This window comes from Eretmochelys imbricata, chromosome 5 (assembly GCF_965152235.1).
Source record: "Eretmochelys imbricata isolate rEreImb1 chromosome 5, rEreImb1.hap1, whole genome shotgun sequence".
In the NCBI taxonomy this organism is placed as follows: Eukaryota; Metazoa; Chordata; order Testudines; family Cheloniidae; genus Eretmochelys; species Eretmochelys imbricata.
Genome location: NC_135576.1, coordinates 38,939,404 through 38,964,712, shown reverse-complemented (window position 1 = coordinate 38,964,712; position 25,309 = coordinate 38,939,404). Strand labels below are relative to the sequence as shown.

General features: G+C 41.1%; 1 protein-coding gene across 2 annotated transcripts in view; it reads right to left on the bottom strand.

Moving 5' to 3' along the window:
* NDUFAF2 (NADH:ubiquinone oxidoreductase complex assembly factor 2) overlaps nucleotides 1-25,309 on the bottom strand; it is a 131,526-nt gene continuing 106,217 nt past the window's right edge. The window contains exon 4 of one of the 2 annotated variants that reach the window (XM_077816900.1): nucleotides 1-859. In XM_077816900.1, coding sequence (XP_077673026.1) covers nucleotides 608-859 — 252 coding nt within the window. In that variant the 3' untranslated portion in view covers nucleotides 1-607. The remainder of the gene's footprint in view (nucleotides 860-25,309) is intronic. The other variant, XM_077816901.1, reaches the window with a different exon arrangement.

Sequence of the window (25,309 nt, the reverse complement as noted above, 5' to 3'; positions counted from 1 at the left end):
TATTTTTGAAGTGCTTTATGTTAATGAGGTCAAACAAACCCTACAATCACCTAAGGGAGCCAACAGCATTGACCACATTAAAAGGCAACAATAGGCAGGGAACTCTTTGGGATTCCATAGAAATAAATGATGATTAAGCAAAAAAAAATCTAGATTTGATAATGCAAAAGGTCATTTATAAGCCTCATGTCTACAAATAAGCTATGTGAAATCCATTATGTTGATGACCAGATTATAATTACAATTTTTTAAAAAAATAATTGTTACCTTTAAGGAAAATGCCCGTCAAAAGAAAGTGTATTGTGACATTTTCCTACCTCAATGAACTAAATAGAATGAGCTCAAGAATAACAGATTAACAATTACTTTAAAAAAAAATTAAGTAGCAATAGTTTTATACTAAGATTTACTAATTAGTCACAGTAATAACTAAGAATTCAATGATTTCTAAGATCTAGCTTGTAAAAACAAATGAAAATTAACTTTAATATATCAGTTTATTTCTCACACACAGTTGGTAAGTGAAAAAGAGTTTTCTTCAGTCATGTTGCTTGTTAGAGCAATTTTCTACACAATTCACTGGCAAGATTTTTCACATTACAACTGTTTATTTATTACGGCTACTGCTAGCTGGTGGGATCCAGGAACCTGGCTGAAAGGTTTTTGCAGTGCTGGATGGGTCTGGTGAAGGCTCATTCTTTCCATAGTAAGGGGATGATGCATGGCCTTTAATTTGAGTTTGAACTGGTTCAGCAACAAGTCCCTCATATTCTTTGGTTTGAAGGAGGCTGTCCTTTTCAGAAGCATCTGTGATTTTCAGTTTTATTTCTTCTCTATAGATTTCATTCTTAAGAATTTCCTGCAAAAAGCCACCAGGCAAGAAGGAAAATGGTTAAAGCAGACATCAATGTAATTTACACTACTGAAATAGCAAACGAAAACCCATAGGTATCTTTTTTCCTAAACTTAATTTTACACATTCTCTCTTCATATGCATTTGCAAAATAAAGACAGTCAAAATGCATTGCTTTGGATTACTGCAATTGTAGTCATAGTTTAAAAAAATGCTCCAATATTTTGATTAACTTATCAAAGCAGAGCTGAACTGCACTTTTCAAAGCTGATATTTACAATGCATATTTTTCTCGAAGATTATTATTCAGGGTGTGAATACAGGGGCGCTTTCTGTCACAGTGGTATTATCTCCACTATCTAGAACGAGAATAAAAAATATCTAGAACAGCAAAGTAATGATTCTTCATCATTATCAAGATGTAATAATGAATTTACATTGTCCCCCAAGTCTGCCCTCATTTACCATATACTAGTATAAATCTAGAATAACTTCACTGATTTCCAAGGACTTATTCCAGATTTGACTTGTGTACGTGTTGCACCCTTAAATAATCAAAACATATGCTTTTAGTATCTGGGAAGTGTTTATAGTCTGTTAAATGGATATTAAAATTTGTACTAAAAATATAGGGAGTTAGTCCATTTTGCTTTTGAAGCAGCTATTTTCTAATCCCAAATCTTTGCAAGGGGTATCTAATGAAATGGGCCTTACCGGATCAGATAAAAATAGTTTTAACTAAATCCTATATGTTTTAAGGTCCATTTTATTCACTTATTTGTAACTGTAGTTTGGTTTGAAAGGATGCACTAATGTTAATTTTTTCATCAGCTTTTACTGGCTAAGAGGCACATGGAAAATAAAATAAAAAAAATCTCTGATGTAGTATCTACACTATCCCTGGCTGTTGTGAAATTGGAGTTTTGATTTTGCCTGGCATCATGATTTCGCCACAGAAAACAGAAAAGAAATAACCCCTTGTATTTTTCTTAATTGGTATTAATCAATACTGCAAAGTCTAAATGTCTACACTACGAAATTAGGTCGATTTTATAGAAGTCAATTTTCAGAAAGCAATTTTATACAGTCGATTGTGTATGTCCCCACTAAGCGCATTAAGTCGGCGGAGTGCATCCTCAATACCGTGGCTGGTATCAACTCACAGAGCAGTGCACTGTGGATAGCTATCCCACAGTCCCCGCTGCCCATTGGAATTATGGGTTAAGCTTCCAAAGCCTGATGGAGCAAAAACATTGTCACGAGTGGTTTTGGGTACATGTCGTCAGTCTCCCCTCCCTCACTCCCTCCGTGAAAGCAACAGCAGACAATTGTTTCGCGAATTTTTTCCTGGACTATCCGTGTAGACGCCATAGCATGGAGCCCGCTCAGCTCACCGCTGCTGTTCTGAGCATTGTAAATACCTCGCGCATTATCCTGCAGTATGTGCAGAACCTGGCTAGGAGCCGCCAGCACGAGGACAACTATGTTGAGGACATGGACACAGACATTCCTGAAAGCATGGGATGTGGCAATTGGGACATCATGGTGGCAGTGGGGCCGATTCTGGGCCCGGCAAACAAGCACAGACTGGTGGGACCACAGAGCGTTGCAGGTTTGGGATGATTCCCAATGGCTGTGAAACTTTCAAATGCGTAAGGCCACTTTCCTGGAACTTTGTGAGTTGCTTTCCCCGCCCTGAAGCGCACGAATACCAAGATAAGAGCTGCCCCGACAGTTGAGAAGCAAGTGGCGATAGCCCTGTGGAAGCCTGCAACGCTTGACTGCTACTGGTCAGTCAGGAATCAATTTGGAGTGGACAGGTCTACTGTGGGGACTGCTGTGATCCAAGTAGCCAGTGCAATCGCTGACATTCTGCTATCAAGGGTAGTGACTCTGGGAAATGTGCAGGTCATACTGGATGGCTTTGCGGCAATGGGGTTCCCAAACTGTGGCAGGGCGACAGATGGAACACATATCCCTAGCTTGGCACCAGACCACCTTGCCAACCAGTACATAAACAGCAAGGAGTACTTCTCAATGGGCTTCAAGCGCTGGTGGATCACAAGGGACATTTCATCGACATCAACGTGGGATGGCCGGGAAAGGTGCATGATGCTTGCATCTTTAGGAATTCTGGGCTGTTCGAGCAGCTGCAAGAAGGGACTTACTTCCCAGACCAGAAAGTTACTGTTGGGGATGTTGAAATGCCAATAGTTATCCTTGGGGACCCAGCCTATGCCTTGCTCCCATGGCTCATGAAGCCATAAACAGCCAGCCTGGACCGTAGTAAGGAGTGGTTCAACTATAGGCTGAGCAAGCGCAGAATGCTGGTAGAATGTGCCTTTGGACATTTAAAAGCTCGCTGGCGCTGTTTGCTGACTAGGTTAGACCTCAGCGCAACCAATATTTCCACTGTTATTGCTGCTTGCTGTGTGCTCCATAATATCTGTGAGAGTAAGGGGGAGACGTTTATGGCGGGGTGGGAGGTTGAGGCAAACCGCCTCGCGGCCAATTTTGAGCAGCCAGACACCAGAGCGATTAGAAGAGCACAGCCAGGCCCACTGCGCATCACAGAGGCTTTGAAAACCAGTTTCATGACTGGCCAGGCTACATTGTGACAGTTGTGTGTGTGTCACCTTGATGCAAACCTGCCCCCTTTGTTTATTTTAATTCCCTGTAAGCCAGCCACCCTCCCCCCTTCGATCACAGCTGGCAAAGGAAATAAAGTCATTGCTGTTTTGAAACCATGCATTCGTTCTTTATTAATTAAAAAAAAGTGAGATAACTGACAAGGTAGCCTGGGTGGGGTGGGGGAGGAGGGAAGACAAGGCCACACTGCTTATTGTAGCCATACTACAAATCAAAACTGTTTGAATGACAGCCTTCCATTGCTTGGGCCATCCTCTGGAGTGGAGTGGCTGGGTACCTGGAGCCTCGCCCCCGCATTCTTGGGTGCCTGGGTGAGGAGGATATGGGGGAATATAATCTTAATACATAACAACCAACAAGAATGCACTTTTATGTAGAAATCCATGATTAAATCGAGTCTTCCTGACTAGTGATTTAAATCATGATCTAAATCAATTTGATTTAAATCAAATATACCCTGGTATATTAAGTACAGTAATATGATTGCATTCCTAAATGCTGTAGATCTCAACTTCTAAAGGTATTACAGTTTTAGTTACCAAGTTTAAGATTTCCTATTAGTGCAAAAGTAAGTCACAAAGTAAAAATTTAAAATTTATAAAAACAAGAAGCAATTCCTTCCAAGACTAATTATGATTAATATATATAGTTCATTTATGGGAGAAATATCATTAAAACTCACTAAAAATATACTGCTCCTTAGATATCAGGCTTTTTACCAATTCAGCTTCAAATCCTGTCTATAGTATCCAGCCCAAGGAGTTGCATTAGGAATCTGTCCTTTGCAGCTTTGCTGATTTCACCCCTTTCCACATGAGGAGTAGATTGTAGATCAGAGTAGCAGCCATGAAACCTCCTTGCCTCCCCTCTTCCACCTCCCTACAACACACACTCACACTTACTTCCTCAGGTTTCAGAGTAGCAGCCGTGTTAGTCTGTATCCGCCAAAAGACCAGGAGTACTTGTGGCACCTTAGATACTTCCTCAATGCAGGCTAATACGCAGGGAACGCCTATGGAACTGCCCCTGCCCACCTCCCATTTTGCACAGCAGTACCATGCAGTACCCTCTGTGCCTCAGGAGAAGAGAGCAGGATTTGCTTCTTTAAGGAATTAAGAGATTGCATTTACACTGTGACTGGAAAAGTTTTATAGAGAAACATTCACGGTGCTATATATTGTATGGAAGTGACAAGTATGGAGAAGTATTTTTAACTGTTGCTCCAGGATTAGAAGAGTGACTTAGCTTCTCACTTAGGAAGTCTGTCACTAAATTGAACTGAAATATTTTATAAAATGGCCTAACTTTGTTACCGATTGCCCAAATCTGATTACTGTTGCCCAAATAAACATGGCTAGAGGGCATTTCAGCAGAGAGCTCAATAAAAGAATATTAAAGCATAATGTGCTCTGATCTTTAGGGGACAGACAAGCTTCAGTCTGTCCAATAAGTCTCAGAGATACAGCACTAAATCCATTAGCCAGCTGTACTTGTGGAAGTCCTGACTCAATTCTCATGACCTTCCCAGGAAATATAAACTAAGGATGTCAGGATTTTGAAGTTGGAATTCTCAATGGGTAGATTTTATCACATGATATCTGAAGAATGCTGAAAGTGCTCTTTATTATTCAGAGTAGAGCAGAACTCAGAAGAAAAGATCCATTAACTGAAATAAAAAGACTAACCATGAAGGAGAGAGGCAGCCGCATTTTGCAGTAGCTGGAATCTTTACATTGTTTAGACATTCACCTTCAGATACAGTGAATTACAATAATCCAGTTTGGAGATGACAAATGTCAGAATTATTGTGGCAAGGTCCTCATCTGTGAGGAAGGGGCAAAGTTTGCTAGTAAGATGGATGTGAAAAAAGGCATTTTTAGTCACTGAGGCTACCTAGTTGTCCAGGTTTGGTGAGGAACAAAACAGGACCCAGAGGCTTAACACAACTTTACTGCATTGGGACTGTATCCCTGCTATGGAATGCAAGGGTTCAGGGGAAGTGTTCAAAATGGTTCTTAAAAGCAGTTCCCATCAACCAGCATTACTTGCCTGGCTTGAGTTTGAGCCAGCTGCGTCTCATCCAGAAGATGATCTCTTGTAACCATTCTGGACATCTGCGGGATGATGGCCACAAGTATGGCCATACTGGGTTAGACCAATGGTCCATCTAGCATAACTAGGGGTCCTAAAAGTTAGCCAGCCAGTCAGGCAGCGGCACAGACAGCTCCATGGCACAGGAGCCAGCACACAAAGCTGTAAACAGGGGAGTCTGAGTGGGAGTTTGTATCGTGCTACTTGTTTGGGATTTGGTTTTGCTGTGGGTGGTGGTGCTTTGGTGTGGTTTGTGTTTCCCAGATTAACAGCATTTAGCTGGGAAGGCTATGACAGATACAGAGGCAGCAGTGGGAGTGACCCATGTAGTTGGAGACACAATGAGGATGACTGGATGTGGAAGCTGCGGCATGTACATGATCCTGGAGGGGGTACCTGTAAGAGTTTTGTCTGCAGGAAACGCCGTCTGATAGAGCAGATGGAGGAAAAGATCCGAGGTTTGGAGATGCAGGTGGAAAGTCTGGTTGAGTTTAGGAAGGGGTTGAGCAGATTATGGACCAAAGACATGAGGTATCTGAAGGGAAAAGCTTAGACCTGCAGATGGAAGCAGGGCTGGGGAATTCTGAGGGGAGACTGGGTGAGGAAAGTGGTCAGTGGAAGCATGTGACTATAAGAACCAGGCAGAGGAAAAGATGGGCTAGTGAAGGAGAAATAGAGCTCAAGAACAGTTTGCAGAGTTGGAAAATGAAGAAGGGGCTCACCAGGTAGTCACTGAAGGTGGAAGGGCAAGGAAGAAGAGAAGAGCGGCTAGTCCTATAGGAAAAGGGGAAGACTCAATGGAGACTACACCAAATATGAGCCCCAGGAGGATACAGGATGGGTTGAAGAGGATTACAAGGGAGAATAGGAATGGAAAGAACTTACAGCCAGAAGGAACAGGAGATAGACTGGAGAATAGCACCGTCACCAGGAAAAGGCAGGTCTATGTGATCGGGGACTCTTTACTGAGAAGAATAGACAGGCCTGTAACCAGAGCTGATCCAGAGAACAGAAGGGTGTGCTGTCTTCCACGTGCTAAGATACAGGATATAGACCTGAGGTTGAAAAGGATCCTAAAGGGAGCAGGAAAGAATCCCCTAATTATCCTTCATGTGGGAACAAATGATATGGCTAGATTCTTGCTGGAAAGTATTAAGGGAGACTATGCTAGGCTGGGGAAGACGCTTAAGGAAATGGAGGCTCAGGTACTCTTTAGTGGGAGTCTGCCTGTTCCTAGAGAAGGGCAACAAAGGTGTGACAAGATTATGACTATCAACAGATGGCTTAGGCAGTGGTGCTATAAGGAGGGCTTTGGGATGTAAGGCTATTGGGAGGCATTCTGGAGAAAGGACAGTTCTCTCGGGATGGACTTCATCTGAGGAGGGAAGGAAATAGACTTCTAGGATGGAGGCTGGCACAACTGATTAAGAGAGCTTTAAACTAGGAATTCGGGGGAGATGGTTGGGAGATGTCCAGGTAATCTCCACGCCGGATTTTAGCATTGAGAGGGAAGAAAACAAAGTAAGAAGGGATACAGCCGTGGGTGGGAGAATGTATATAAGGAGGAAGGGCAATGTGGATACCAGTCTAACAGGTTATACTGGCTGTAGAATGACCGTGCCTAATAGGGTACAGAATGTGAGCGAGGCCAAACAGCAAAAATTAAGATGTTTGTACACCAATGCGAGGAGCCTAGGTAATAAAATGGAGAAACTAGAGCTATTTGGCGCAGGAAGTGAAACCAGATATAAGGATAACAGAAACATGGTGGAATAGTAGTCATGACTGGACTACAGGTATTGAAGGGTATATGCTGTTTAGGAAAGACCGAAATAAAGGTAAAGGTGGTGGAGGAGCATTGTATATCAATGATGAGGTAGAATGTAAAGAAATAAGAAGCGATGGAATGGATAAGATAGAGTCCGTCTGGGCAAAAATTACATTGGGGAAGAAAACTATTAGAGCCTCCCCTAGGATAGTGCTTGGGGTGTGCTATAGACCACCGGAATCTAATTTGGATATGGATAGAGCCCTTTTTAATGTTTTCAGTAAAGTAAATACTAATGGAAACTGTGTGATCATGGGAGACTTTAACTTCCCAGACATAGACTGGAGGACGAGTGCTAGTAATAATAATAGGGCTCAGATTTTCGTAGATGCAATAGCTGATGGATTTCTTCATCAAGTAGTTGCTGAACCGACTAGAGGGGATGCCATTTTAGATTTGGTTTTGGTGAGTAGTGAGGACCTCATAGAAGAAATGGTTGTAGGGGATAATCTTGGTTCAAGTGATCATGAGCTAATTCAGTTCAAACTGAACGGAAGAATTAACAAAAATAAATCTGCAACTAGGGTTTTTGATTTCAAAAGGTCTGACTTTCAAAAATTAAGGAAATTAGTTAGGGAAGTGGATTGGACTGAAGAATTTATGGATCTAAAGGTAGAGGAGGCCTGGGATTACTTTAAATCAAAGCTGCAGAAGCTATCAGAAGCCTGCATCCCAAGAAAGGGGAAAAAATTCATAGGCAGGAGTTGTAGACCAAGCTGGATGAGCAAGCATCTCAGAGAGGTGATTAAGAAAAAGCAGAAAGCATACAGGGAGTGGAAGATGGGAGGGATCAGCAAGGAAAGCTACCTTATTGAGGTCAGAACATGTAGGGATAAAGTGAGAAAGGCTAAAAGTCAAGTAGAGTTGGACCTTGCAAAGGGAATTAAAACCAATAGTAAAAGGTTCTGTAGCCATATAAATAAGAAGAAAACAAAGAAAGAAGAAGTGGGACTGCTTAACACTGAGGATGGAGTGGAGGTTAAGGATAATCTAGGCATGGCACAATATCTAAACAAATACTTTGCCTCAGTCTTTAATAAGGCTAAAGAGGATCTTAGGGATAATGGTAGCATGACAGAATGAGAATATGGAGGTAGATATTACCATATTTGAGGTAGAAGCGAAACTCAAACAGCTTAATGGGACTAAATTGGGGGGGCCAAATAATCTTCATCCAAGAATATTAAAGGAATTGGCATCCAAAATTGCAAGCCCATTAGCAAGAATTTTTAATGAATCTGTAAACTCAGGAGTTGTACTGTATGATTGGAGAATTGCTAACATAGTTCCTATTTTTAAGAAAGGGAAAAAAAGTGATCCGGGTAACTACAGGCCTGTTAGTTTGACATCTGTAGTATGCAAGGTCTTGGAAAAAAATTTTGAAGGAGAAAGTAGTTAAGGACATTGAAGTCAATGGTAAATAGGACAAAATACAACATGGTTTTACAAAAGGTAGATCGTGCCAAACCAACCTGATCTCCTTCTTTGAGAAAGTAACAGATTTTTTTAGACAAAGGAAACGCAGTGGATCTAATTTACCTAGATTTCAGTAAGGCGTTTGATACCGTGCCACATGGGGAATTATTAGTTAAATTGGAAAAGATGGGGATCAATATAAACATTAAAAGGTGGATAAGGAATTGGTTAAAGGGGAGACTACAACGGGTCCAACTGAAAGGTGAACTGTCAGGCTGGAGGGAGGTTACCAGTGGAGTTCCTCAAGGATCAGTTTTGGGCATCTTATTTAATCTTTTTATTACTGACCTTGGCACAAAAAGTGGGAATGTGCTAATAAAGTTTGCGGATGATACAAAGCTGGGAGGTACTGCCAATTTAGAGAAGGACCGGGATATCATACAGGAGGATCTGGATGACCTTGTAAACTGGAATAATAGTAATAGGATGAAATTTAATAGTGAGAAGTGTACGGTCATGCATTTAGGGATTAATAACAAGAATTTTAGTTATAAGCTAGGGACACATCAATTAGAAGTAACGAAGGAGGAGAAGGACCTCGGAGTATTGGTTGATCACAGGATGACTATGAGTCGCCAATGTGATATGGCTGTGAAAAAAGCTAATGCGGTCTTGGGATGCATCAGGAGAGGTATTTCCAGTAGGGACAAGGAGGTTTTAGTACCATTATACAATGCACTGGTGAGACCTCACCTGGAATACTGTGTGCAGTTCTGGTCTCCCATGTTTAAGAAGGATGAATTCAAACTGGAACAGGTACAGAGAAGGGCTACTGGGATGATCCGAGGAATGGAAAACTTGTCTTATGAAAGGAGACTCAAGGAACTTGGCTTGTTTAGCCTAACTAAAAGAAGGCTATGGGGAGATACGATTGCTCTCTATAAATATATCAGAGGGATAAATACCGGAGAGGGAGAGGAATTATTTAAGCTCACTACCAATGTGGACACAAGAACAAATGGATATAAACTGGCCACCAGGAAGTTTAGACTTGAAATTAGACAAAGGTTTCTAACCATCAGAGGAGTGAAGTTTTGGAACAGCCTTCCAAGGGAAGCAGTGGCGGCAAAAGATCTATCTGGCTTTAAGATTAAACTCGATAAGTTTATGGAAGAGATGGTATGATGGGATAACATGATTTTGGTAATTAATTGATCTTTAAATATTCATGGTAAATAGCCTAATGGCCTGTGATGGGATGTTAGATGGGGTGGGATCTGAGTTACCCAGGAAAGAAATTTCTGTAGTATCTGGCTGCTGAATCTTGCCCATATGCTCAGGGTTTAGCTGATCACCATATTTGGGGTCGGGAAGGAATTTTCCTTCAGGGCAGATTGGAAGAGGCCCTGGAGGTTTTTCGCCTTCCTCTATAGCATGGGGCACGAGTCACTGCTGGAGGATTCTCTGCTCCTTGAGGTCTTTAAACCATGATCTGAGGACTTCAATACCTCAGGCATAGGTGAGGTTTTTCACAGGAGTGGGTGGGTGAGATTCTGTGGCCTGCATTGTGCAGGAGGTCAGACTAGATGATCATAATGGTCCCTTCTGACCTTAGTATCTATGAATCTATCCTGTCTTCTGATAGTGGCCTGTGCCAGATGCTTCAGAGGGAATGAACAGAACAGATCAATTTATCAAGTGATCTATTCCCTGGTGTCCAGTCCCAGCTTCTGGCAATCAGAGGTTTAGGGACACCCAGAGTATGGTGTTGCATCCTTGGCCATCCTGGCTAATAGCCATTGATGAACCTATCCTACATGATGGTTGTTGCATCAGTGAAGAATGATATACACATCTAGGTGTCATTAATGCAGTATTGGCAGTAGAGCCCATGACATCTCACTCTCTTCCAACTGCCTTTATAGAGATATTGAAGAGAAGAGGGGATCGTTTGGATCCCCGTAGGACTCCACAAGTGAAGTTCTTCGGGGAGAAGGAGCAGTTATCTATCACCACTCTTGGTGTTCTGCTGGAAAGGAATGACTGGAGGCAATGTAGTGCTGTGCCATATACTCCAGCTCTGTTGTGTGTTAATGTATTTAGCAATACATTACAGTCCAATGTGCCAAAAACTGCAGAGAGGTCCAGTATAATGACCATGGCCATAAAGAGATTGTATTTTAGTGATACCAGGGCTGTCTCTCAGTTGTGCTCTGGTCTGAAGCCCAAAGGCAAGCCATCCAGGATGATAGCAGATGGCTCATGATGGAATTTCTCCATTGTGACTAAGAATGGGATGTTAGAAGAGAGACAGTAGTTGGAGAGATTTTTCTGAGTCAACATTCGGATTCTTGAGGATGGGGCAGACCTCCTCTGAAGGTGTCATTGATATCTGTCATTAGCAGTAGGCATAGTTATTCTTTGCTGGTTGTTGCCAGCCAGCCATGGCTCTGTGTTGCAGGTGTGGCTCTAATTTTTTTAAGGGCTTCTTGGTCTCTGGTAAGCATGACAGGGCCAAAGTTTGAGAAGGGTGGTGGGATTAGGGAATACAGGCTGGTCAGGAATGGAGTTTTCTTATTTAGTTCCATTCATAGACGGTTGATCTTTTCAGTGAAGTTTGATGGATGCATTTTACAGCTTGGGTTCAGTGTCTGGGTTATATGCTGAAAACTGACGATTGATTAACCAATTCGTCATGTGGAAAGTTCTGCTGCTTGTGATTCTACTGAAGTAGTGGTTATGGAGTAGAAAGCTGGTTTTGCCTCCTTTGCAGTGGAAAAAACCTGCAGTGTTAGCCCATGAATTTAGATGGTTTCTTCTTGTCACAGGCATTCTAAATTTTAATTTGTGTGCTTAATCTGATAGAGTTTGTCTCTGTAAACTATGGTGATTTTCTCAGGCGGGGCGTGTGAGTGGGGAGCACAGAGTTAAGGGGTCAATACAATGGACAATAAGTAGACTGCTGTACAAACCACTGGCACCTTGGCCTGGCTGTTGAGTAGCTTGGTTTTCTAGAGAGAATTGAAAACTTAGGCTATATGTACACTACTGCCGTATGTTGACCTAAATTACACTGCCCCAGCTACATGAATAACGTAGTTGGAGTCGACATAGCTTAGGTCCACTTACTACAGTGTATACACTGCACTGGGTTGACAGGAGAAACTCTCCCATCTCCTCAATGTCACAGGCCTCTATGGGTATGTCTACACTGCAAGTTGACACCCGGGTTGGCCCATGCCAGCTGACTCGGTGGGCTTCGGGCTAAAGGGCTGTTTAATTTCAGTGTAGACGTTCGAGCTTGGGCTAGAGTCTGGGCTCCAAGGTGGAAGGGTCCCAGAGATCAGGCGGCAGCCCAAGCCCAAACATTTATACTGAAATTACATAGACCCTTAGCCCAAGCACTGCAAGCCTGAGTCAGCTGGCACAGACCACTGTGGGTTTTTAGTTGTACCCCATAAATACATCATGCCTGTATTCCAATCCCTTCATTGGCTCCCCATACATTTCCATAGCCAGTACAAGGCCTTGGTCTAGATCGTCAAAGCCCAGTTTTCCCCTGTTGTGGCTGTCAAAGTCTCCTGAAGGAAAAGTAAAGGAGTACTTGTGGCACCTTAGAGACTAACTAATTTATTTGATCATAAGCTTTTGTGAGCTACAGCTCACTTCATCGGATGCATACTGTGGAAAATACAGAAGATGTTTTTATACACACAAACCATGAAAAAATGGGTGTTAATCACTACAAAAGGTTTTCTCTCCCCCCACCCCACTCTCCTGCTGGTAATAGCTTATCTAAAGTGATCACTCTCCTTACAATGTGTGTGATCATCAAGGTGGGTCATTTCCAGCACAAATCCAGGGTTTAACAAGAACGCAGACATCTGCGTTCTTGTTAAACCCTGGATTTGTGCTGGAAATGGCCCACCTTGATGATCACACACATTGTAAGGAGAGTGATCACTTTAGATAAGCTATTACCAATGGAGAGTGGGTTTGTTGGGGAGGGTGGGGAGAAAAACCTGGATTTGTGCTGGAAATGGCCCACCTTGATTATCACACACGTTGTAAGGAGAGTGATCACTTTAGATAAGCTATTACCAATGGAGAGTGGGTTTGTTGGGGAGGGTGGGGAGAAAAACCTGGATTTGTGCTGGAAATGGCCCACCTTGATTATCATACACATTGTAAGGAGAGTGATCACTTTAGATAAGCTATTACCAGCAGGAGAGTGGGGTGGGGGGAGAGAAAACCTTTTGTAGTGATAAACACCCATTTTTTCATGGTTTGTGTGTATAAAAACATCTTCTGTATTTTCCACAGTATGCATCCGATGAAGTGAGCTGTAGCTCATGAAAGCTTATGCTCAAATAAATTAGTTAGTCTCTAAGGTGCCACAAGTACTCCTTTTCTTTTTGCGAATACAGACTAACATGGCTGTTACTCTGAAACCTGAAGGAAAAGTGCAAGCCATCCTTGTTCTGAGGATGTAGAAAATGAGATATATTGTACATGTGGACTAGCAGGCAGGAGTGGAGTTTTAAAGAAGTAATTTGACAATCCAGTATCTGTTTTATTGTTTCAATTTTTTTGAAGACACTGTACCAAATAATATAAATGCAGAAACACTAACATTTAGATTACTTTATTAATTTCTGAAAATAATCCCAGTTAGGATTTTACATGGGGTTGGTTTTAAATGCTGCTTAAAAATAAATGGACACTTTATGGTGATCTAAAAAATGCGAGCTGTCTAGATTATCCAAAATTATTGTAAATACTTTATATATTTTGACAAATTCACACGCTTCTTGATTTGGCTTATGATACAGGATTAGCTGCACAATTGTTGGGTGCCAAAAGTGAGAAAGATCTGAACACAGCAACACCCCCCTTTGTCTGAATTACTCAAATACTTCATATTCATGGAAGATTTGTGTTTTAGTCTCTGGCATTTAAAGTGTGGTTTTTTTTGTTTGTTTTTTAATTCTGATTGAATTTAATCAGAAAAATTTGAATGATCGTTGGGAATTGTTTAAGAACACTTCACTTGATGCCCCAAAAGCCCGAATCCCACAATCAAGGAAGAAAGCTGTATTGGTTAAAACAGCAACCTGGTTTAGAGGGGGAAGTGAAGGCATTTTTATATATATAAAAAAATTATATAAACAAACTTAAGAAATGCAAATTTTACAGTAACAAATATATATCAGAAGCTAAGAACTGTAGAAAATTGATAAAGGATGCACCTGGACATAAGGAGAAATCTATGACCAGCAGTATTAAGAACAATAGGATGGAGGGTTTTTAAGTAAATTCGGAACAAAAAAAGAATCTTGACAATGGTGTTTGTCCATTACTTGATGGAAATGATAGAATTAACAATAATGAGGCAGAAAACGCTGATGTGTTCAATAAATAGCTCCCAGACTACTGCACTGGGCAGCACAGCATGGGGAGGAGGTGACTAGCGCTCTGTGGAGAAGGAAGTGGTTCGGGACTATTTAGAAAAGTTGGACGAGCACAAGTCCATGGGGCCGGATGTGCTGCATCCGAGAATGCTAAAGGAGTTGGCGGATGTGATTGTAGAGCCATTGGCCATTATCTTTGAAAACTCATGGCGATCCGGGAAAGTCCCGGACGACTGAAAAAAGGCTAATGTAGTGCCCATCGTTAAAAAAGGGAAGAAGGAGGATCCTGGGAACTACAGGCCAGTCAGCCTCACCTCAGTCCCTGGAAAAATCATGGAGCAGATTCTCAAGGAATCAATTCTGAAGCACTTAGAGGAAAGGAAAGTGATCAGGAACAGTCAGCACTGATTCACCAATGGGCAAGTCATGCCTGACTAATCTAATTGCCTTCTATGACAAGATAACTGGCTCTGTGGATGAAGGGAAAGCGGTTGGCCTGTTGTTCCTTGACTTTAGCAAAGCTTTTGACACAGTCTCCCACAGTATTCTTGCCAGCAAGTTAAAGAAGTATGGGCTGGATGAATGGACTATAAGGTGGATAGAAAGTTGGCTAGATTGTCGGGCTCAACGGGTAGTGATCAATGGCTCCATGTCTAGTTGGCAGCTGGTATCAAGTGGAGTGCCCTACGGGTCGGTCCTGGGGCCGGTTTTGTTCAATATCTTCATTAATGATCTGGAGGATGGCATGGACTGCACCCTCAGCAAGTTTGCAGATGACACTAAACTGGGAGGAGAGGTAGATACGCTGGTAGATATGCTGGAGAGGTAGGGATAGAGGTAGGGATACAGAGGGACCTAGACAAATTAAAGGATTGGGCCAAAAGAAATCTGAGGTTCAACAAGGACGAGTGCAGAGTCCTGCATTTAGGACGGAAGAATCCCATGCACTGCTACAGACTAGGAACCGAATGGCTAGGCAGCAGTTCTGCAGAAAAAGACCATGGGGTTACAGTGGATGAGAAGCTGGATATGAGTCAACAGTGTGCCCTTGTTGCCAAGAAGGCCAATGGCATTTTGGGATGTATATGTAGGGGCATTGCCAGCAGATCGAGGGACGTGATCGTTCCCCTCTATTTGACATGGTGAGGCCTCATCTGGAGTACTGTGTCCAGTTTTGGGCCCCACACTACAAGAAGGATGTGGAAAAATTGGAAAGTGTGCAGCGGAGGGCAACAAAAATGAGTAGGGGCCTGGAACACATGACTTATGAGGAGAGGCTGAGGGACCTGGGATTGTTTAGTCTGCGGAAGAGAAGAATGAGGGGGGATCTGATAGCTGCGTTTGACTACCTGAAAGGGGTTTCCAAAGAGAATGAATCTAGACTGTTCTCAGTGGTAGCAGATGACAGAATGAGGAGTAATGGTCTCAAGTTGCAGTGGGGGAGGTTTAGGTTGGATATTAGGAAAAACTTTTTCACTAGAAGGGTGGTGAAGCACTGGAATGCGTTACCTAGGGAGGTGGTGGAATCTCCTTCCTTAGAAGTTTTTAAGGTCAGGCTTGCCAAAGCCCTGGCTGGGATGATTTAGTTGGGGATTGGTCCTGCTTTGAGCAGGGGGTTGGACAAGATGACCTCCTAAGGTCCCTTCCAACCCTGATATTCTATGATTCTATGAAATATTCTGTTCAGACCATTATCATCTATTTTTCCCAAATACTGATCATCTGATAACACTCTCCTATTCCACTAGTATCTCAGAAAGATGATGAACAGCAGTGACTAAAGTTAGACATTTTAAAATGTCAGGAGGACTGGATAGTTTGTATCCAAGAGTTTTAAAAGAGCTGGCTCAGGGGACCTTGCGGGATCACTTATTTTGATTTTCAATAAATCTTAGAAAACTGTGATGTTCCAGAAAATTGAAAGAAAGCCAATGTTGTGCCAATATTTTAAAATGGCAAAGGGGACAACCTGGGTAATTATAGGTCTGTCAGTTTGACATCAATCCCAAACAAGATAATGGAATAGCTAATATAGGACTTGATTCCTAGAGCATTAAAAATGGTAATATAATTAATGCTAATAACATGGATTTATGGAAAATAGAAACTCTCAAACTTGATTTTTTTTATGAGGTTTGAAGTTCAGTTAATAAAGGTAGTAGTGGTGATATTATGGACTTGGACTTCTGTAAGGCATTTGACTTGGTACCACATGCCACTGATTAAAAAACTAGAATAATGTAAAATTAACATGGCACACATAAAATAGATTAAAAACTTGCTGACTGATAGGTCTCAAAATGTAATTGTATACAGGGAATCATTGAGCAAGGGTCCCACAGGGATTGATTCTTGACCCTATGCTATTTAATATTTGTATCAATGACCTGCAAGAAAGCATAAAATCATCACTGATAAAATTTGCAGAGGACACAAAAATTGGAGAAGTGGTAAATAATAAAGAAGATTGGTCACTAATACAGAGCAATCTGGGTCACTTGGTAACCGGGCACAAGGAAACAATATGGATTTTAATATAGCTAAATGTAAATGTATACATCTAGGAACTAAGCATGTAAGCCATACATACAGAATGGGGTTCTCTATTCTGGAAGCAGTGACTCTGAAAAAGATTTGGGGGTCATGGGTGGATAATCAGCTGAACATAACTTTCCAGTGCAATGCAGTGACTAAAAGGGCTAATACAATATATGGATGCATAAATAGGAATCTCAGGTAGGAGTAAAGGTTATTTTATCTCTGTATTTAGCACTGTTTTGACCACTGCTGAAATATGGTGTCCAGTTCTGATGTCCCCAATTCAAGGAGGTTGATAAATTGGACAGGGTTGGGAGAAGAGCCATGAGAATGACTAAAGAATTAGACAACATGCCTTATAGTGATACATTGAACTCCTTGAGTCTATTTAGCTTAATAAAGAGAAGATTAAGGGGGGACTTGATCAGAATTTATAAATATCTACATAGGAAACAAATATTTAATAAACAGGATCTTCAGTCTAGCAGAGAGATGTATAACACAATCCAATGGCTGGAAGTTGAAGCTCGACAAATTCAGATGGGAAATAAGGCATCCATTTTTAATGATGAAAGTAATTAACCAATAGAACAATTTACCAAGGGTCATGATGGATTCTCTATCACTAACAAATTTTAAATCAAGATTGGATGTTTTTCTAAAAGCTATGTTCTAGAAATTATTTTGGGGAAGTTTATGGCCTACATTATATGAGAGGTAAGACTAGGCGATCAGAACGGTCCCTTCTGGCTTTGGAATCCATGAATCCATGAAACTTGAACTTTAAACTCTGTTAAGAATGCTTGTGCACATCTGAGCAGAAACATATTTCTATAACATTTGGTGAACAGAAAGGACACAGAGAAGCTATTTTGAAATGTTATTAATAAAGTTTAGTATTTATGTCACAACATCAAAGTTTTTACCTGAGGAGACATAATTAAAATCTAGTAATGTGATGAAAGCTAAACTGATGTGTACACTTTTATACTATTGACAAATTGGTTAATTAAATGCATTTTCTGGTTTTACAAGTTAAACAGTCAAGATGAAATAATAGGCTATTATGTTATTATGTTTCAAATCTGGGAAGGAGAAAAGGGCTCTCTGGTCACCAGCCAACACCAAATGTTCTGACCCAAACAATTCCTTCCAGCTCAGCAAATGAACATTAATCCAACCATTCTTATCTGGAAGTGGTAACCAAAAAGGTAAATGAAGGGCAGTGTCATTGCAGTGTGAACACAGAAGAGCAGTTGAAGTTAGAAAGATAAATCTGGGTTTGCTAAAAAAATCTATTTAAACCAAACAGTGGCTAGTCAAGTAATGATTTTGCATAAGATGTGCTTTCTAAGTATTCCTGCCAACTAATAGTAAACATTTGCCAAATCAATGTCAAATGTAATTTATTCAGATTCAGTTTCACTGAAAACACCCTTTGATTAATTACAATTATTAAAATGTGGACTGCTTTTTACTTTGACATGCTTTTTTGAGCTTGTGTGTTCTGCATATTCCAGCAACAAATTGATCTGAACAATCTTCTTTATTTGGGGACAATTACATAGTTTGTCTTCTTCACTGGCTAGAGAATTTTGGTGGTAAGCTTTTTTTGTTCTTTGAACACAAGACAAAGTAATTTTTAAATCCCCCAAATTAAGTAATTATTAAGCTAAAATAGTAATTGTTTTAGAAGTGGTACTTTCATTTACAACTTAACCCAACCTCTAAACATATGCAGGAAAAGAACTAGACCTTTAATTATACTAACAGCACATGTTCTTAAAAAGGTAAAATTGAAGGTAATTCTCCTACAATGGAAACACAACTGAACAGATGTCTTTCAGGATATTCTGTTAAGGTCAGCATTTGGTTATACTCTGTGAAAGTGGTGCTTATGTCATTTTTGTGACCCTTTAATGAGAGGTGTGCTAATACCCTGATATGAACTGATAACAGCAGAAAACTGCAATTAATCATGTCTGGGGGCATTATAAGTTTAACATGGAAGTACTAAGCCACTAAGTACATTAGCAGGCTTCTAATAGGCTCATGCATATATAACAGCCTTGTACAGAGTTTTAAATGGAGTGTTGGTGCACTTCAGGGCTAAGTAGAATAGGTACTAATTCTATAACTTGCAGGAACACTAGTTTAGATACAGTTTAGACCAAAGTGATTGAAAATTTTACTGAGCTACTGCATTGCTATTTCTAAGTTAAAAGAATTTAACGGAATCAGTTGAAGTTATTATCCAGTGGACTTGGCAAAAATATTTTCTGAGGAGGGTGAGAAGAAAGGGGAAATGTATCGAAATTAGAAAGTGAAATAACTATCAGCACCATAGTGGTATCATTGAAATACGGGGAGAGGGGAACTAAGTTGGATTTTTACATATGGCAGGACAAGAAAAGTAAGTAGAATTTTAGAGAACCAAATATGTGTTCATGTACAAAAGAGAAAGTTGTTGGAATAAGAACACTGAAATCATTCAGAGCTGCACTGGCACCTAGCATTCTGTCCTGAATAAAGAACAGTGCATAGCTCAGGTGCTCCAAGAACACAGCAGCGACTAAACTATGACTCTGAGTCACAGTTTGGTCCCTGCTCCTGTCCTTGCTTGCTTCGTGTATGATGTAATCTGTACCAACTCTTTTCCTGGCACAGTTTACATCCCCCTCCACTGTCTCAGCTGCATTGACTGGTGCACTAGAGGACATAGGCACCAACTTCCCCTCTTTTCAGTGGGTGCTCGACTCCCCCCTTCCCCAGCCCTGCCCCCACTCCACCCCTTCCATGAGGCCCCGCCCCTTCCCCACCCCTATTCCAACCCCTTCCCCAAAGTCCCCACCCCAACTCCGCCCCCTCCCTGCCCCTATTCCAACCCCTTCCCCAAATCCCCGCCCCAGCCCCGCCTCCTCTCCTGAGCGCGCCTTGTCCCTTCTCCTCTCCCCTCCCCCAGAACGTGCAAACAGCTGTTTGGCGGCCACCGAGCAGGAAGCGCTGGGAGGTGGGCAGAGGAGCGGAGACACGGCACGCTCAAGGAGGGGGAGCTTGCGTGCCAGTGGGTGCAGAGCACCCACTAATTTTTCCCCTTGAGTGCTCCAGCCGCAGAGCACCCACGGAGTCGGCGCCCATGCTAGAGGATACAGCCAAGGTTCCACCCACTTCCAACCTACATGTGCAGGAGTGGGAGTAGCAGACTACTGTCTTGTGAACTGATATATAGGTAGCCAGCACAGAAGTAAAGAGGCGCACCTTGTTCTCTCAGTTCTCCTCTGTGCAGCTCATAGGCCAACTTATGATCAAACCGAGGAAACAAAGGGAATCAAGGAGCGAAGAATATGTAAAAGGATGGATTCTATATGTTCTTCCCCTCCTCAGAAGGTGACTATTAGAGAAAGAGGCCACTGCCTTTTGACTAGTGCTTTCCAGCCTCAATACTACGGTAGAAACAGATTCCAATACCAACGCTGAGTAGCACATGTATACAATTAGTGTCATTGAAATCATGCTGACTCCTGCAGGAAGGTGCAATACAATGTGAGTAAGGGCATCTGAATCTGGCCAGGGTTTCCAGTCTTATTAGTGATGTTGAGCAACATGGGTGAAAAGTATATTGTTCCAAAGATCTCTTTGTCCTCTGTCTTTTATCACACCATTTCCCAACACTTGTAAATCCTATTTTTCAGCTTTTTGTGGTGTCAGTAATAAAAAACCTAATTTGCTAAAATCCTATTCTATGTGCAAGTGCAATGGTTTTTCAGAGAGAAATGTACTAGAATCTCTATAGAGTAGTTTCCATTTTAAAACTTCTCAATTGAAGAATATGAAAAGAGACAGAAGCAAAAATAAAGCATGTGATTCAAACAGTGTCAAATAAAGAATATTTCTAAATTGCATATCATTCTGGTGAGGGAATTTGAATTCTGTGTAAACTAATAATCCTTCTGATTGAAGTTAGTTTTCATCATACAACCTCAGAAATAAATATTTATGATCAAATAAAAGGAAAAAACAGGTATGCATTGTGGTAACTAAACAGAATGTAATTTTCAGTGTAATTATTCTCTTTTGGGGGCAAAACAATCATTGAAACCTTATGCTTATTACTACTCACGGAAATACATTTTTTCCTCCCTTGACAAGGAGGCTGTCAAAACAGATAATTATGGAAATGCTAGAAATAGTTTGAAAGAAGACAGGAGCTGTCAATTTTTTTTTCTTTTTAACATTTCACCTTGTATCCAACTGTGCAATTCAGAAGCCATTTAGTTTTATTACTGCATATCAAGCACATAATGCATTAGAAATGAAAAGCAGCCATTTACTACAGCATAGTATTTTCTATTCCAAGCCATTTTCAGGCTTTTCACACTAGCTAAAGAAACACACAAACCTACTTAATCTCTCACAAAATATTAACACACACAAAAAAATGTCAGAGTAACAGTAAAAGTGTAACAAACTGAGAAAACTGAGGACATTTTGAGCTAAATCCATTTCCAACCATCCAGCAGGAAATGCTCTGTTGATTGAACCCCAGTAATGATGGATTGTCTAGGTGGCACCTGGCTCATTGTGACAGCTGGTATAAGACGGGAACTGGCACAAAGTAGCTCCACTACTGATAGCTCTCTGGCTGCTGCAGAAGTATCAGAAAGCCAGGCGCAGAGACGAAGCCCCATTCCTCTCTGACCCTGTAGCTTGACGTGTAATAAAAGGGCAATTGGGATTGCAAGGTGTCAGAGGGTGACATCTGGAGCAACAAGGTCTTCTTCAAGACGTCGTGGTAGCATGGTGTGATTGCAGTGGGAGTAAGAAGAAGGGATGAATAGCCTGTGATTCAGGTCCCTGCTTGGAGGGATGGGCATACAACCCACCAGGTGCAAAGTTGCATTACAGAGAATTAGTGGTGGGTGTACAAGCCTGATTTAAGCAGTGAATTAAGAGCTGAAACTATATCACCTATTAAACATCCATGCTCTATGAGGAAAGCCAGATGGTATCCTCTTTCTTCCAGACAGTATGCCTAACTGAGGAGGTTCATAAGCAAGTTGGCACACTTGAGTCAGAATACTATTATAGGCTGCTTTATGAAAGACTTTCATTGCCATTAGACTTCACCCTAGTAAATAGGTCATAATGATCTGAAGGTTGTTCAGCTTGCTTATCTTTCCTATTCTCCAAGATGGACCAGAAAGGGACAAGGTTGATAGTCTATTCTGGCAGTATAGTGAAGGAAGGATTAGTCAGTATTGGTTAGTGGACGAACACTTTTGCCCCATTCCCCTTCATGGAGGCTCACACCCTCACATAGATTCGGTTCTTAGCTTCCCCCCAATATTTGTTTCCCTGTGCTTTTTTCAAAATCCAGATCAGGACAGCAGCCTCCATTGCACTGGATGGAATTGCAGTAGGGAGATATGCTCAACCAAGGCCAGGTGCAGCATTTCAGAACGGATGATGCACTGCTTATTTGGGGAGTATGGCTTACAGTAACCCAGGCATCGCCAGGACATAAACCAAGCACTGGTACTGACCACTATCCAGGTAACAGGGTACTGAACTAGATAAATCGTAGGCTGGATTCAGTCAGGCCCTTACTTCCTAAGAAGCTCCAGACTGAAGAGTCTAGAAGCTGAAGGTCCAGTATATCTGTGATTAAAGTTATCCCTGGAAAACTTGCATGATGGAGATGAGGATAGAAGCGTTCCAGTTCCTCATTGAAGTACCCATTTGATGCAACTGGAAACTGGATGAAGTAGAAAGTACACCAACAAAAAAGAAAGACTGCTTTAAAAGCAAAAAAAAAACAAACAAAAAAAACCCCCAAACAAACAAAACACACAAAACCAGAAAACTGACCCAGAAAGGATAGAGAGGATGTAGAATGCTGTGAAGCTTGAGAAAAACATGCAAGCCTGAGTAATCACGAAAGCACTGTGAGGTCTTAGGAGTTACTTGCCACCTGTAGTCAAAAAGAAAATAAATTTAGGATGCAGGAAGCAGCCTAAAACACTAACTATGAGATGCCCATAAGACTCTTATGGATGCCTCAGTGTCTAAGAGCTTTAAATTTTGCATGCCTGGCGATGTAATGGAAACATAAGCCCATGAGATAGACCCTGAAGGATTTTTTGAAAATATCATCTTTTTTTGTCCCTTTATAATTGTCTTAAAAATCCAATAGATAACTTATGGGAGTTGAGACATGAAGAGTGCCAGCTTTCAGCCTGGAGTAGATTTTACAGCCAGAAGGGAAACTGTAAGAATAGGGGTCTATAACTGATAACAACCTGCATAGCATTAATTACAATTTTGTTTACCAGCGGCACTATTTAAAAGTTAAGTCAGATAATGCCTTGAAATACTGGAGGGAAAGACCACAAAAATCAGGAATGGAGGACTATAAGGAACTTCAAGAGGTCATCTGGTCCATCCCTCCCATGCTGAGGCAGGATTAAGTAAACAGACTGTTGCTGACAGATATTTGTCTAACCTGTTCTTAAAATTCTTCAGTGATGGACAGGCCCATCCCTACGAGGGTGCGGGACCCGGGACACAGGTGCCGAGTTTCTTTCTGCCAGAGGTGCTTCCCCTAGCTCCGCCCAGTCCCCAGCCCCACTCCACCCCTTCCCCCAAGGCCCCAGCTCGCCTTTTTCCTGCCCAGTTCCACCCCCTCCCCCAAGTGCACTGCGCCCTAGCTCCTCTCCCCTCCCCCAAAGCGCCTCCAGATGCTGTGAAACAGCTGATCGGTGGTAGGCCCTGGGAGGGAGGGGGAAGTTGGTAGGGGGGCTCCTCCTCACCCCCCCTGCCCACCCCACACCTCACCTCCCCATCCGCCTCCTCATGAAGCGCGGGGCCCCCCAAAGCGCAGGGCCCAGGGTGATCGCCCCCAATTGCAGTACCCTAGGGACGGCTCTGGTAATGGGGATTCTACAACTTTCCTAGGTAACCTGTTCCTTAACTATCCTTATAGTGAGGAAAATTTTCCTAGTATCTAAATCTCCCTTGCTACAAATTAGGCCCATTACTTCTTTTCCCTACTCTTGGTGGACATGGAGAACAACTGAAGAGAAATCTTTTATCATGAATACAACCTTACCCCCATAGTACTGTTGTATTAATTTAGATGAAATATATGGGCTAACGGTGTTAATATAACTTAGTTATTGTTTAACATTAAACAGTGTTATACAAAGTTTGGTGTATAGAGATTGTTTAGTATTTTGGCAAACGTTTTAAAATTTTTTTTATTAAATATAAAGAAAAGAAGGAAAAACATTTAAAATATTTGAAATGTATAGTATTAAACAAGGCTTAATTTAACAATTATTTTTGAGTTTTTAGAAAAAATCTCCCTTGTTTGACAGGTTTTAAGGTATTAAAGAGGTTAATAACTGGTTTCTGGAGGGAAGAGAACAAGCTAGTTGAGGTGGGCTGAAGCTGTTGTTAAAGTCTGACTGTGTTTTACGTGGCATTTGGGATTTAGATGGAGCTGGGAGAGGTGGTGATGTTAACAAAGCTTAAGAACTTACTTCATTTGTTGATAAAAACAAAAAACTTTGCTACTGTTATATGTTTGTAAAATATTTAAGAACAAACTAGCTTTTAGTACTTTTTTGGTTCTACATCCTGAATGGGTAAAGATGGCAAAAACTTCCCCCTCCTTTTCTGCTTGCACAGTTAAAGTTGTACATTTACACAAACCATGAACATATTATGCAGCAGTGGTTATGCTTGCTCACTTGGAGGAAAAAACAAACAACACTTCAGCCCTGACAGCATTTTTACAAAAGTCATCAAAAAGTTACTTTGCAACCACATTTGCAACACCCAGAGGTGGTAAAAATGACATGGGAGAGGGAAAAAAGATTGCAAAAATAAAACAATTAGAAAAATTACCAAAAAGTTTGGTGTTGCAAAAGCCCTTGGTTTTGGTGGTTTGAGATTTAATTTACAGTTAATGCAGTTGCATCCCCAAATTAAGATGTCATTTGGTTAATAAGAGGGTTATTTAAGATGTCATTTATAAAAAATTGTTTAGTAACTTAACCTTTCATAATTTAACACTTCATTTTTATAATTTTTTGCTTTTTAAAAAATATTTGTATTGAACTTAAAATTACTAATTACAGAAAGTACAAACTTTAAAATAAAAGAAAAAATGAAGCAAACCTTTGCTAAAATAAAAATTTAATAACTTTATAACAATTGTAAACCCCTCTTTTAAAATCAAAAATATTAACTTTTTTGCATGCTCATTTTAAACAAGCTTAACACATCAAAGAATTTTAAAAACAAATTTTTGTTTTAAATCTTGAAAACAATTTCTTGTTTGCCAGTGTGCTAGCTTCTGAATATGTATTAACCCTTTAGGCCCCACGATGGGTGCCTATTAATTTAGATGGAATGTATGGCCAAAGGTGTTAACATTAATGTTGGAAAGTGACTGAGTAAACGGTGTTAAATATGGCCCAGGGTTTAGTATACAGCAGGGATCTGCAACCTTTGGCCTGT